Raw genomic sequence first — 15,837 nt, 5'->3', positions numbered from 1 at the left:
CATTTAATCTATACTATTAAATTGCCTTCTGGTAAAACAATCTGCTTTACACTCCTTCAAGACTAAGCCTGAAGGCTGCTTTCCACAGCTACCACCTGGATAGCTATCTAAGGTTGTCTGAGACCTCTTAAATCACCATAAGTGTTGTCTGGACTGGTGCAAGGTGCCCACTTACATTAGTGGACATCATATACTAGGGCAGCCTCGCTCAATGAACAAAAGTAAGCCGTTAAAATGCAGTATTTCTCTGGGAAGTCAGTTAGTGGTATAATCAATAAACACAATTGATCCCGAAAATGATGAGTTAATAAAGGAGAGAGCTTTCTTAATAAAGAGTATTACAATGGGCTGTCCATGAGTCACTTCTTCTAGCTTTGCCTAACAAGGCCAAAACTCAGGAGAACACTTTGAAATTGGTTAACCTAGAGAAGCAAATAGCCATTTGTCCATCCACCACACAAAGGCTCAGTAGAGGGTAGACCCAATACCTTATTTAATAGCTTTTTGCAGAGGCAATAGTGGCAAATGTCTCTTAATCAGCAAAGGCACCAATCAGAAGCAAGGTTGTGAAGTGAAACCTCTACAGCAGCTATCCAATAAACTACTTGAAAGCAATAAACAATGCTTCCTTTTGTCCCCCACTCATATGACTTGCAAAACCACGAAAAAGCATTTTAGAGAATGGTAAAACATAACTCAGCTGTTTATAGCTCATCATTGTATTATGCATTAAGGTTTGCGAGCATGTCCCCAAACTTTGCATCAGTTCTAATGAGAAACCTCCATTTAAGACTTTTGACTACGGTTACTAGATAGTGCTGTCAGTTACGCACAGACATGCTGATTTTATCTGAACTATGTTGCAACATGGTTCCCGTATAACATGGGGGCATACATACCAACTGGAAGCAGGAAAGAGGGAGGTTTTGAAATGTTAATTGGGGGGGCTTATTTTTGCCCATTGATTGCACTGAAAAAGGGGCAATTTTAGGCATGAGGAAGATAAATTAAATATGATTTTGGCTTAAAATATCTGGAGTCTCATGCCTAAATCGGGTCTGTTGGCATGTCTACAGAGGGTCTTTCCAGCAAAATGATCCTGATAATCCCTTTATTTGGTTTATTTATTTAGGAGGTTGTGCTATTTCTTCCCGAGCAGAGGCACCCTCACTGTGCGCCACAGAGAGATAGTGCCCTGTCATTGCTCCCCTGACTCCTCACCTTGGAAGTGGGGGTGGGGTGGAGGGTTTCAGTGGACCAGTTCTCACATCCAACCTGCACATGAGTTCAGTCACTCATTGCACCGGCCTGCAGGATGCTCTCTGCTCTCCTTTCAAATGCATGCCAGGGTGCTACCTGCAGTGTGAAAGGGAACCAGTGGCTTAAGAAATAGCTGTTCATTAATGCTCTTCCTCAAGAGCTGGCACAAGTTTGCATCTCAGAAGAAGAGGATACCTTCCATGTGACAAAGAGTAACTCCCCCGGTCTTCTCCCACGCTCCATGTTAAAGATGTGCCACGGCACAGGGCAGTGTGCCCGATATGTAATATGGGCCCTGCTCTTCTTAATTTAATGTGTGATCTAATTGATTACATTATTTAAGGCCGATTTGATACAGTTGAATTTTTAATTAGCAACAGAGGTCTATTTGTTCATGAAACATTTAGCCAAACCCTGTGTATAATTTCTTTGTTTTTGTTGAAGGGAAGATGTCTTCTAGAAATGCATTGTATTTTTTTTAATAGTACAGTTTTCTTCCATGGTTTTGCACCAGTTATTTCCACAATGATCAGTTAAATAAGTAATGCTATGATTATTTTGTGATTACAGGACTTGGTAGCTTCCTTCATAGAATTGTTAGTTGCCTAACGATTTAATCTAAACTTATTTTCATGAAGAAAATAGACGCTATTATTTAGACACCTACATTACAAGCTTTTGTGCAAACGTTGACCTTCCCAATGTTTACTTTTTAAGGCCATGAAAATGAGTCGCAGATCAGCAGATTCCAGTCAGCGGAGTTTGGTGTATAACAAAATTGTTGATGGCCTGAATGAGTTCAGGTGAGTGTCTGAAATGAGACGTTTACATACATTAATATAGACTGCATCTCTACTGTTCAGCTGTCCTTGGTATGTCTTTCTTGTCATAAAACATGTGGATGTAATTTCTCCAAATGCAATTAGAAGCAATATATTCATCTTGAATCTATTGCTGCATTAGAATGCAATGCCCCCTCCAAACCGTGAACACGGTCTCATTATTTATGATGTCATTACCTGCGACCTGCTGTCTTGTTACTGAATGTCATAGGTGGGCCACTAACTCTTGAAATATGAGGTATGAAGTAATTTTTTTTTAAACTTTTCATCGATAGTTTCAACATTACACCATACATTGCCATATCCTATCCACTGGCAGATTTCTCTATCTTGGAACCTTCCCCAACTGTTCTCTACCCCCAACATAGACCAGCCTCCCCCTGCCCCCTTTCCTCTCACATTGGTTGACCCTTATGGAGAGGTCATTATATGCTGTCTCCATTGTGAGTGCTTCCTGCCGTTTGGCCATCATCCTGGTGGGTCTGGCTTCTTATGTACGTTTTCACTCTCTTCCTGTAATCTCACTGCTCTCTCCCTTCTTAGCTGCCCCGACCTGATCCTCTGCCCTCATAAACCAGCCTATATTAGATTCCCATTCCCGCATCATTGGAACACAGGTGCTTCCCCAGCATCTGGCTTTGTTACGTCTCGCAACAGCGAAGGCAGAAAAGCAGTGTGTGTTTCTCCAGAGGCTGGTCTCCCCAGATGCCTTGGACTACTAATCCTATACCTAATACTAAACCTTTTCCTCTCGTGACTTCTGACAGTCTAGTCCCCAACCTCTCCCAGTATCTCTGCAGAGTAGTGCACCCCCAGATAATGTGTAGAAAGGCACCCATTTGGCCACACCCCCTTAAGCAGTAATCTGAGTCACTGTGCCCCATTTTGTGCAATGCTGTCCTTGTGTGGTAGGGACTGCGTAGCATTTTGAGCTGGACCAAAGGGAAGCCCGCCCTAATCACCACTTCCCTTGGTAACTGTAGGCCTCGCTCCATGCGTCATCCTCCAGTCTACCCAGGTCCTACACCCACTTGTTCCTAAGAGAATCAAGCTTGGGAAGGCTGTGGGTGAGCAATTAAGTGACAAAGACAGTTTACCTGTATAGGGGGGCGGCTAGAAACCTAAATTCAAGGGATGATTCCACCGCCAGGTCTTCAGGAGGTCCTTGGTTTTCGTAGTATATACTACATCTGCAGGTATAAAAGGTACTGACTCCATCTGTTTGTATTCGGCCTGCAGTTTGGAGAAGGTTATTTCCTCCCTCCCCCCCTCCAGACATCCCACCCGCCCCCACTGTGGTAATTCCTAGAATGTTGAGTTTGTCAGAGGCGGAAAGTCGCTCCCTGGCTACCGGTTACACTTAGCTGGAAAACACTTATGTTTTCTTATCAAATCTTATCAACAGATTCTTCATTGATTTCAAAGTTCCATCATGTAAACGGTTATAGTGACACCAATTTCTTTATTAGCTTATGAAATTTGGGTAAACTTGTTATAATTCAATATTCTGAAAAATCATTTATGATTCACTATGTTCTGTTGCTTAAGCATAGATTAGTCCCAGAGTCCTGCCCAATGCATTTTGGGTCCTCGTGGACCCTTCTTCAGGGGTCTTCAAATAACGGAATCTCCTTGACGTTCTAATTCTTGCTGCGTTTCTCCTCCACCAGTGTTATTAACAGGCATCCGAGATTGTGTCTTGGCACCCAATGAGCCATGGACCCTGACTAATATGCTCTACCAAGGAATCCACCAAGTGCTGCATGTGGTTAGCAAGGACCCGTGCCAACACTTTTGCTTCTGTGTTCAGCAGCAAGAGGGTATGATAGGATGCATAGTCCTCCGGTGGTTTATCCTCCTTGTGTATGAGTACAATCAATGGATGGTGTAGGTCTCCTTGCTGCACGTCCTCCCATCGTCCCTTCCGAAACATTGCCCAAAGGAGGGGGTTAGAGGGAACTATGTGAAATTGGAGATATTCGCAAAAATACAGGAGGCAGCCCATTAGGGCCCGGAGTGTTCCTGCTTTTCAATTGTGCCAAAGCATCCACAATTTTGCAGTCTAATATCTCTGGCTCCAGTGTTTTCTGGACCTCACCTCCCCATTTGGGGGGTCGGAAGATCTTGGATAAAGTCATCGAGTCTCCCCTCTTCTCTAGTTAAGTGCGATTGGTATAGTTCCCTGAGGTAGTCCGCAAACACCCAGGATATGACTCCTGGGGTCTCCACCATGGAACCATCTCACCCCATATATTATGTATCCGTTTATGCCATTTTTCCCTTTCACCAAGTAGACCGCAATATCCCAGCTTTGTCTCCAAGTTTGTATGATTGCCCCTGTTTTGCCCTAAACCTGTCTCTGGCTACTTGCTGGGGCAGGGTTTTGTAGTCTTCCTGTGGTTTTTTTTTTTTTTATTCTGTTCACCAGGTCTGGATTTGGCAATGCAATAAACTAAGCTTTCTAGAGCAATAATTGCATCTCTATTTCGGTGTACATTCGGACTCTCTTCTTCTTTTTCCCTACATTATGGGCTATCAAGGAACCCTGGATTACTGCCCATCCATAGTACCACCCCAGATTCCACTGTCCCTGTGTTCTCCTCAAAGTAACGTTTGAAGCCTCTGCCAGTTTGTAATCTCCCAAGGGTCGAGAGACTTGCTCGCCCTCAAGCAACCCAGGTGTAACTTATAGGTCGAGATCATCTGGGAGTGGTCCAAGATGCCTCTTGGCAGATATTGAGTATCTCTAAACCAGCCCACTTGGTGGTGTGGGACCAGGAGGTAATCTAGATGGAAGAGTGACTCCATGGTGTTAGTTGTGTAAGAGTATTGCAGCTCCTCTGGGTGTTCTACCCTCCACAGATCGTTAGGGGTATCCCATTCCTGGTACCAGTGGCTGCTGTCTGGCAGCCATTAGCTGTTTCCCATGTCCCTGTGATTTTGAGGGGGAATTATTTTACAGACTAGGATCTTGACACCCCTGGAACCCGCCAAGAATCGTGTGTGTGCCACCAGTGTATATCTACCTCAGGTGAGAACCCACACTTATTACCCACTAGGTGTGTCTCCTGCCACAGGACGATGTCTGGGTCATGTCTCAATAGCAATTGTGTAACTATACATCTTTTTAATTTGCTGCCCAGGCCATTTGCGTTCTATGAGATAACCCATAGGGTCACTCCCCTCAGGTCCCGGGCAGCCCATCTCCCCTACCCTGGATTAAATTCTTTGCCTATCCACCTGTGTCTCGACCTTAGTAGCCGCAGTCTTAGTGTTAACTCCCACCCTTCCATCAACAACCCCCTCTCTATATCAGTGTGCAGTGAGTGTACCACATCCCCAATGCTCGAGGCTTCTGACACCACTCCCCCTTGCTTTCTTAACTGCAGTCTCCGCATGTCCATGTGGCTCAGCACTAGGTGAGTGATGGGGTGGATTGTAGTCACACTGGATCTCCATTACCGCCTCAGACAATCATGTCCGAAGTCATGGGGCCTGCCACCAGCAGCCTCATCTCATCCTGCGTGTTCTCTGTTGCCAAGGCCTCCCCAGCAGTAGTGCCATTGTCCGCTTCCAGTGGTTCTCAACTGTTGCCTGCAGACCAGGTCTGGTGACTTTGGATTTTGGCTACAATTCCCACCCTCTCTGACTTTGCTGTCATCCATGCTTCTATCTCTGCTTCCTCCAGCCCTCATCACAGTTTTCTTTTGAGGTTCCTGGATACTAAGTGGCCGTCATTTCCAACCATTCCCACGCCTCCGCTGTAGTCTCAAAGAGCAAGCTGTCTGGATTAGTTAACCGCAGCTTTGCGGAGAATAGGAGCCCATATTTTACGTTCAGTTGCTGCAGCTGTTGTTGACTTCGATGTAGGTTTCTCTTTGTTTTTGCACTTTTGTAGTGTAGTCAGTTTTTTTTTTTTAAGATATGGCACTTTTCACTGACACGTGATTATGAGTATATTACCATGTATTCTATTCTATTAGTTTGTGGGACATAAAAGTCCTATGCATGGTTAAAGACTTGTACACTGCCCCGAGTGCCCAACTGTACTGTTGTCTGGATCCCTGTCATAGGTAGACCCGGATTATGAGTGTGTGCCATGACATAGGCCTGTCGCACGGATTGCAGTCTTGATGGACCGAGAGTAGTGCCCAAACCTCTACCCTCATAGTGGGGGAAGGCTAATGCCTTCACCAAGTGTTAAGCAGCATGAGCGTGCTTGTAGCAGCATACAGTGCAGTGATCGGCAGTAGTGAACAGGGTCTCTTTATCCTGTGTCATTGGAGTGAGGCCTACAGGCTCACTCCCCTTTTTAAAGTTCTACTGCTGCGTGCTTAACTCACCCTTGGGTTACATCAGGTATATAAGGAGTGCTGCGTACCACAGGAGTAGTCACTTGGTGCTGGATGTATGTGTGCCTGGGAAGGGTACAGTACAGTGATCGAGAAATACTGTGCATTATATATGTGTGGTTAGTGCATATGCAGAGAGTATTTATGCCTTGGGGGAAACATTACCTGAGAGATGTAGTGCTGTGCAGTGCATGCGCAATGAAAGCATGTGCTGGGTGTAGGTGTTCTAGCGGGAAGTACAATACATGAAGGGTGAAGTGTTGTGTAGCTCATGTGTGTGTGTGTGTGTGTGTGCTGGCAGTGTGTGTGTTTTCAAATAGCACACCCTGGCATAAAACAGGAAAGCTAGTGTACTGAACAGTGTGCGCAGACTGAATGTGTGTGCTTGAATGTGTGTGCGATTCTGTAGTGGCGCAATGCAGTGAGGTAATAGTACTGGAGAGTGAGTGTGCCTGCAGTGGTGCATTACATAGAGGACCCTGGGTTCCATTTTGGGAAGCCTATGACTGCCTTGTAAAGACATGAGGAGTAGAGGACTAACTCCCCCCTCCCCTTACAGAATTGTGTAAAGTTGCATTCCTGTGAGCTGGGTGGGATGCTGGAGGAATGGACTATTCAAAAGGCTGCTGTTTTATTCAGTGATAGATCACAAGGAAGGGACCTGGGCACATCTCAGGAAAGTAGATGAGGCTGATATGGAACTCGAAAAGAGTGGGACTGAGAGCCCAGTATTAACCTTTTAGTGCACATGTCACTGTGGCTGACATCCAGGTGTGAATTCTGGAAAAGAACTATAAGAAGGTGATGTTGAAACCCCAAAATGTGTCATCTGCTAAGCACCCAGATGGGTTGCATGAGGAAGGGAAGCTCTTCAAAACTTTTCCCTATGACCAGAACTTGGGCCGAAGGCCTGCTAATCTCCTTGCTGGTTGAAGGGACATCACCCAGGGAACCCAAGGCCACCTGCCCTGGAACACCAGCATCTGCCTGCTTGTCAAAAACAGTGTAACCTGTGAGGAAGAGGAGAGCGTTAGCGAACAAGGTCTAGTAAGCGAGCCCTGCTGAGAGGAGTCCCTGAACTAGGTGTGAGGGAAACTGCTTCGTACTGATCGGGTCGTTGCCCATGCACAGCAACAGTCAGGCGACCCCCTTATCCCAGGAGAGGCTGCCATGATCTGAGCTGTGTAAGGAGCGCTGTGCTGGAAGTGCTAGGCCTGCACCGCTTTGTTTGTGACCTCGTATGCCAAAAGGGGCCATGGTTGTACGTATTGGGCCTGGAGCTTTGAGGACGTGCCTGCCTTTTTGTCTGTGACTCCGTATGCCAGGAGGAGCTGCCATGATGAGGGTGATTGCACCGGAAGAGCCTGCGCAAGGCTGTGAGTACTGTGACATCCCCATATGCCAGGAGGGGCTGCCAGTAGCACTATGGCTAAGAGTTTGAGTAGTTGCCTGAACTGAAAGATTGCGGCTGTGACTGGTGAGTTAAGCCCACACACCGAGACCTACACCTGACTGATTCCCCGAGATGCTGGGAATGTCGTACCCTCTCTGGGCTCCAGTTAAGAGCTGGAGGATCGAATTCATCATCCACCCACCTATCCCTAAGAGGGGAAGAATGACTTACCTTGTTTTTACTAAGCTGGAGCAGCTCCGATCGCTGCAACCAACTGGCATGCCTGCACAAAGGAGATAGTTTGCATCTGCTGGGTGTACAGCGAGCCTCCCTACTTCACCAAATAGGATCAGTACTCGTGAGTGCCCATCGAGAGGGCACTCGCTGCGCCACTGAATGCTTACATTCTGCTGAAGCAGGAAAGACTGGACTGGGCCTTTGGTGCCCCTGTGGACTTGTTGCATCACCATATACCCTTTTGACTAATTTCTAAGGAGTCAAAGGGGAACTCCTGAGTACGACAGACTAGTAAGAATTCCCCAGATGTGGCCACCAGTGAATTGGCAGTAAGCCCAACCACATTATATGAAGAAGGGTGGAGCAGGGATTTGTCTGACCGTGACAACTGTCCTAACCACTATTTTGTGTGAAGTTTAACACTTTACATGAGCACCAGTTGCGTTACAGGCGGACACATTCATTTTGTTAGGCATGGGTAGATTAAGTGATTTGCCCAGATTCACAGGATGTTGAGCATTCCTGCCGAGACTCGAACCTGGTTCCCCCATCTTCGAGGTCGACCGCTCTAGCCTTTAGGCCACTTAGAGGAGGATTTGAATATTAGTGAAAGTCGACGAACTGATTAATTTATTTAGTCTTTTTGTAACTTGGAAGAGCTTTTTAGGATGAACAGACAGAAAGAGGGCGAAAACTGGGGATAGCGCGACTTTAGCAATGAATAAAATGTCTAGATTGTGTAATTCGATGAAGTCCTTACGAGGTCAAGAGTTGTAACATGACATAATTGATTGGAGAGTTTATGAAATGTTGAAGTGTACCTATTAATTGTGGTAGAACTGTGTCCAATTTGTATCAATGTTATCTCTGACCCCTTCACCTTTGGACCGTTGTATTGTGAATTAATCGAGGAAAAAATTATGTATGATTTTCCAGATTTATGATGTCTATTTGATTAATCAAGTTTTGGGACCAAAAGATGTTAAGAACTTGTTCAAATTTAACTGATCGTAAGTGTATCGCTCATGAATTTACAACACTTTATGTGTCGCCTTAATCTTTGTGATAATGAAATGTTGTTTTTCTGAGAAAAACTTTCTTCTCAAAAAAGAGCAAAAAAGTGGTTATGTTTACTAACAATTGAATTAAAAATATTAAATACTTTTGATAAAATTTCCATCTTGGTGGTAATCACCTTCTGTACTTGTAGACTTACTGTTGTAAAAATGTTCTACATGTAATATCGTTCTGTAATGGAACTGAAGGGTAGGCAACGCACTGTGCCTAGGCGTTAAGTGAATGTATTTGTATTTATGGTGTCAGGGGCATTCTTGTCTTGTGCTTGCTGTATTTTAAATTCCAGCCCCTGTTGTTCCTCAACTGAATTAGTCCCGCCACCCCCGTTCTTCCTAGTCCTCAATTTAAAGGCATGAGCTTGGGTCAAATTTATGAATATGTAGTTTAAAATTGGCCAGCTGCATGGTTCCAGTCATGTGGGCTTGTTTTGATGACATTTTGCGGGTTTGATGATTTCGATAATATTTGTGGACGGATGGCTTGTATGCAGTCTTCTGTGATACAGACTAGGAATGGAGAGTGAAAGAGCTTGTACCAGCACAAGAAATAGTAGTTCAGTGGGTGAAATTATCCACTGAGGAATGGATTTTTGGGGCTGGGCAATCGGGAGGGAAGATCTCTGGTACAATATCTTAAATCTGCCGCACCACTGTTTTCTAGGTTTTCCCCCTAGTCCCACTGTGTCAGACTGCATAGTTCTTTACATTAAACGTTGAAAGCAATGGTTGTTCGTAGTGAAGAATTACTGTAAATGTATGGGATTCTAGAAAACACCCACTTAATTATTGGGAGAAAGACATACTGCATCAAAATATCATCTTATACCCGAGTTAAACTTAAGAGTTTTTACACATTCTGTTACTGCTTGTTTGCAGTGCATACGGTTACCAAAAATGACTCTTAACATTTTAAACTAGGTGCCTAGTGCTTCCACAGCAAGCAGCAGTTGACACTGCGGCAGATAGTAGCTGGCTCACTTCATGGTCCTCTTCTATGATTTTGTGTTATCAGTCATTTCCTAAACTTGAATCTTCCCAGCGCACGCCTTATCAGAAGAAGTCCTAATCCATGATGAACTAAATGTAAGTATCCCGGACACATTCTTGCACAGGCTTATCTCTGGGCTGTGGCTCAGTTAGTGGTTATTCAACTGAGTTTTTTTGTGGGTACTATTGTTTATCGTCAAGGTTCCAGTACCTATAATTTTGGTGCACTGCTAAAGGATAACCAAGACTTCTTGACCAGTCATGCCTCACTCAAGGAAATGGTATAGATCGCAGCGATAACTCACAGTAAGGATTATAGTGTTCAGTCAGTAATGTTTGTATAATGGGAATATAACTTTAATTAAAATCAGGAAACGTAGGCATCTAAGATGACCCAAAACTTCCAGAGGCCTCTGCACCCCCGCAGTTCAACATTTGAGTCATTAAGGGTGTTGGGTTTTAAAATCGCAGTAATTGTTATATTAGGTTTTCATTCAACACTGGCTCAAAACAATTTTTGGGAGATCACTCAAACAATAAATTGATCTGGCTTTACCTTCAGTAAATATTACGGTGTTGTTTCCTACTTTCGATAAGTTGAGTAATGCCTTTTATCTCTGTTGTCTTGTCGTCTGGGCTAGATTCCTTGGAGTAGTTGTTACGGAGAGGCGGGTGAGCAAAAGCCTTTTGAATTCACACAAGGGGGGCTTAGGTAGATTCAAGGACCAGCATGAATCAACTCCCCACTCTTAAATCATAACACTGAAAAAAGTCAGGGGTCCAAAATATTACAGAGGTGTCGAGAATAAGAGCTGCGTCCACGTTCTTCAGGGTGGGTTGATCAGCTACTGCGATTTAAACTAGAGTGTGTATATGTGCTCACAAACCAAGAAAACGTGCAATAATGAAAATCAAAAGAGGTTGTATACTCAACCCATGAGGTATCTGTTCAGTATGTTCTCTGTATAACCTGTAGTAAGAAACATAAACAGCATATAATATGTGCATACATAGTCAATATACGTGTGTAAAGTGGGCTATGGCTCAAACTGTTCCTCTCATGCATTTCATATAGAAAACATTGGAGCATAAAGTCAAAAATTTATTAGAGATGTAAGACTCACCACTGTTGGTAATCGAGTTTGCTACATCAGTCCTGGCATACTAGCCGTGTGGTACATGCGCCAAACCTATCAGAGAAGGTTCATTATGTGTTTAAAATGGAATCAAAAGTCACCCAAAAAAAAAAGGGGGGAAAGAATGAGAGTAGAACGCAGTGTCAGCGCTTTGAGGTGTTATGTCTGTAAAAGCCAGGAGGATAAACCGTCTCATTCATACAAATGTGGCTACTAACTTCCAACCAGGCAGCTAAGCCGGACAAAAAGGGCACATACAGGTAGCCTGTGAGTGGTAAACAGGGTGGGGACGTTGCGGCAGCTCCTGGATGCCGAAGGTGGAGTGCCCAGGACTAAATAGGATCGGAGCGCTATGCAGCGTATTATGGTTGTATGGGTGTTAACCCAACAACTGTAAGAGCAAAATGGAGTGCAACCCTACCCTGATCGGCTTCCACAAACATGCTATTCTACGAGATAGGTTACCCGTCATGGTCCACCCATGGTGTACCTGTTTAACAACCCAGCCAGGCACTGCCAGACACTCCTTTCCCATCAACCGGACCTTCGTTGCATTTTGCTCTTACAGTTGTTGGGTCAGCACCCATACAACCATAATATGCTGCATAGCGCTCCGATCCTATGTAGTCCTGGGCACTCCACCTTCGGCATCCAGGAGATGCCGCAACGTCCCCACCCTGTTTACCACTCACAGGCCACCTATATGTGCCCGTTTTGTCCGCCTTAGCTGTCTGGTTGTAAGCTAGTAGCCACATTTGTATGAATGAGCCATTTTATCCTCCTGGCTTTTACAGACATAACACCTCAAAGCACTGCCACTGCGTTCTACTCTCATTCTTTCCCCCTTGTTTTTGTTGGACTTCTGATTCCATTTTAAACACATAATGAACCTTCTCTGATAGGTTTGGCGCATGTACCACGTGGCTTGTATGCCAGGACTGATGTAGCGAACTCGATAACCAACAGTGGTGAGTCTTACATCTCTAATACATTTTGACTATATGCTCCAATGTTTTCTATATGAGATGCATGAGATGATCAATTTGAGCCATAGCCAACTTTACACACGTATATTGACTATGTATGCACATATTATATGCTGTTTTTGTTTCTTACTACAGGTTATACAGTGAACATACTGAACAGATACCTCACGGGTTCAGTATACCTCCTCTTTTGATTTTAATTATTGCATGTTTTCCTGGTTTGTGAGCACATATACACACTCTAGTTTAAATTGCAGTAGCTGGTCAACCGACCCTGAAGAAGGCCGCAACACTACAATAGGTCTCCAGGCCGAAACATGTTGGTCTTGTATGGACACAGTCGCCCCTGATAGCGTTATCTGTGTCACAAGCTGTTTGATTTGTTTTTAATCCTGCCACTGGGTAGCGGAATAAAGTTGCTACTTAGCTAACCCCATAGCCAGTTTTTGAACACACACACACACCAGCTCTGCACTATTTTACCACACCAAGCTCACATAGGGTTTTAGTACACCTGCTGTACCAAAAATAGAACATCCCTGTGCTCCTCCTTCGTAGAGAGGGGGTTGTAGCCCTTGTAGGGACTAGGTCCCTCATGCGAGGAGGTAAACCTATCATGAAGAATGACACCTTTGGTGTGTGAGGGGAACTGTCCTTAAAAAGGGATCCCCCAAGTATTGGGCAAGTGGACGCAGCTCTTATTCTCGACCACTCTAATATTTTGGACCCATGACTTTTTTCAGTGTTATGAGCAAAAGCCTTTTGCCAAAGCTGCGGTAATCATCTCAAAAGTCACAGTGAAAATTGGAAGCAGTGGGTGGTTTGAGCCTGGAATTATGCTCTTCTAAATAAGTTATACTGTTCACAAGCTCTTGGTAAAGATTAGTGGACACAAGACCGGGGTAAAGGGGGTCTAGTTTAGTGTGTTTCTGGTTGAAGCTCATTTCATAGTTTCAAGGGAGGTGATGGAAAGGGGTTGGTCCCTTAAAATTAGCACCCAAGGGGCCAGGATGACTTGAAGTGCTGTATCTTGGTTTCTGCCGGTTACAGTAAAGATTTTCAGGTGCTGATAGGACCGTCAAGACTAGGCACCCACAAAGCTGACAAGTACTGTAGATTGGGTTCAGGATGACTCCCAAATAACTTGCCAGTTACATGGCACACCTGAAACAATAGGTCGAGGAATAATGATTCTTTATGGGCAGGGCTATTTAGTGGATGGGGCACCAAAACCAGATGTCCTTTTAAGGAGTAAGGCGGCCTACTGTTCTGCACTGGTCAGTTGCAGTTGGGCATAGGCACCCTCAAATCTCGAGGCTTTCACTGTACTTCAGGGATTTGACATAGTCCTGAATGAGGTCAAGTGTGCTTTCGTCTGCACTCATTGTGTCCATTGGGTGAACCGCACGCCACCCACCTCAAAGCCAGTCGAGCACTCTCGCAGATCAGCACAGCCCAAGACCTGGTACTCATCTCCTTTTACCTTCATGTTTATACTTGGTTCTGTATCCACTTCTGAAAAGCTTCGTAGAGCTCATTACAGTGCTCACATGGTGATGGTTTCTTATATAATCGAACTAGATAAAGTAAAGCAGTGTAGCTGTGCTTAAAGAATCGCAAAGAAAATATCAATTTCATCCCTCTCCTCAAATGGAGCGGCCGCATCTCAGTGCTGCAAAGCAAGCTTTCACCTTGGATGGCAGAAGAATCTTGAGACTATTAACTCAGCCTTCACCTTTCTTCAGTGGCAGCCACACGTGGGCTGTGGAACCGTGGAAGGCCCTGGGCTTGGGGCTTTATAGCAGAGTCCATGAAAACCTCATTTACTCCGCCATGCTTGTCTTCTATTCCTCTGTTGCCACACCTCCAAGATATTACACACAGGGTCTGTAAATGGCCCCAGTGCGAAGAAAGAAAACCACTGGCTGATTTCCAGGGAGCCGAGTAATGAGAGCCACCATGCTAGTAGACAGCTTCTTGGACGCCTGCTTTATCATGCGGCAGATTAATGGCAGAATACTCGTGACCAGGCCGCTTGCATGCCTGCTCCTAGATTTACAGTCGGATGTGTTGGCAAGCTGTGGCCTGAAATCCTTTCCTAAATTTAAACCACTTTAGCATTTCTTGAACCCGCATACGAAATTGTAGTCTCATGCTGGTTTTATTTTCCCTGACTTCCCTCGGTGAAGGTCAAGGACGTAAGTCCAGGCTAGTAAGTGCCGCTGTGCACGTGCACCTACAAAACACGTCAACAGCGTCCCCAGATGACAGAGGAATGTACAGTTGACGTCGTGCGTGGGGTTTGACCTTTTGGAGAAACACGGTGTAAATGCGAACATGTCTTAAAAAAAAGCAGTTCGCAGGGCCAAAATCGGGTCTGTGTAGTTAGCTACTCGTTACAAAAACTCATTTGCAACTAGTGATTGATTAGTTATAGAGACTGATCCAAAAATGCACTTTGGTGTAGTACAGAGAAGCTGCCACCAATGCAACCTTTAAATTGTCTCTTTCTAGGGATTTGACTCGTTACTCTGTTAGTAGTCTGCTTTGCCATTTGTCCTCTTTTAAAATGTGTGGTTGTTACAGTGGAAGTATAGAGTAAACGTTTGTGGTTTGCTAAGGACTACCCTCATGGAACCCTTATCAGGAAGAGGCTGCTTAAATCCAGACTTTAAAAAGCAAAACGTAAACCAGCTCCTGTATTCCAAGTATGGGGAGCCTGGAGGGGTGCACATGCCTTGGCAGTCAGTCCCTCCTTCTCTGCTGGCAGGCTCTCGCTAATAAAGGAACCCTTGCTGAGGAGTTTTTTCCCCACATGCAACTTTTGCCTCCCCCCTCCCCCACTCTGGGCTTCTGGTCTGTTATTGCTGAAATGTCTGGTATTGAGGATTCCCTTCGCTGCAGTCACATGCTTGTTGGAGAGCAGCCAGCTGGAACCCGATCTCCCTCGGAGGAAGCACTATCGGTTACAGATCCAGCCTCTGTTACTAGAATAGTAAATACCGTGTCATGGGACCAGGCTAGCTTTTCAACACAAACATATATTTGAATGTCGTGGCATTATGCAAAGAAGTTTAGTTAAAGTGTGGAGGTTTTACCTACGTTTCTGTCTTCTTTCAGTTGCTGTAAATTAACTTTAGAATATTCACTGCTATGTGGTCATAGAGCTCAATGGAGCAACCTGTAAGCGGGCTGGGAAAATAGAGCTTCTACAGGTAAAGAGGTGTTTTTCCACGACTGCCAGGTGCCACTGAAGGTCTGACAGAGCCTGGCTGTCGAGCAGCGCCTTACCTGGGCAGGTTCCGCCCTAGACTTTACATCCTATCTGTGATAGCCTGTGTGTGACTTTTCTCTTTACCTCTGTTTGGGAACAGAAGGGATGTATCTGAAGGGGCATTTGTAGTGCTGCACTCCGTACTATGGCCCTAAATACAAGTGGCCTCGCAAGTTCGACAGTGGTTATTGCAGGATTTTAACTATTTTCAAATTGACATTTCAAAATTTGTTTTGCAGATGCTTGTGTTGAGGGTTTATTCAAAGTATACTGATATTTATTCTGATATGCCTA

General features: G+C 44.8%; 1 protein-coding gene across 5 annotated transcripts in view; it reads left to right on the top strand.

The window, feature by feature from the left end:
- The window catches only part of FNIP1 (folliculin interacting protein 1), a 343,332-nt gene that overhangs the window by 230,654 nt on the left and 96,841 nt on the right, over positions 1–15,837 (top strand). For all 5 annotated transcript variants that reach the window (XM_085618038.1, XM_085618035.1, XM_085618039.1 and 2 more), the window contains one exon: positions 1,978–2,063. In XM_085618038.1, the coding sequence (XP_085474164.1) occupies positions 1,978–2,063 (86 nt within the window). The remainder of the gene's footprint in view (positions 1–1,977; positions 2,064–15,837) is intronic.

Source organism: Triturus cristatus, chromosome 7 (genome assembly GCF_964204655.1).
Source record: "Triturus cristatus chromosome 7, aTriCri1.1, whole genome shotgun sequence".
In the NCBI taxonomy this organism is placed as follows: domain Eukaryota; kingdom Metazoa; phylum Chordata; class Amphibia; order Caudata; family Salamandridae; genus Triturus; species Triturus cristatus.
This window is presented reverse-complemented; position numbering and strand designations above follow the sequence as displayed.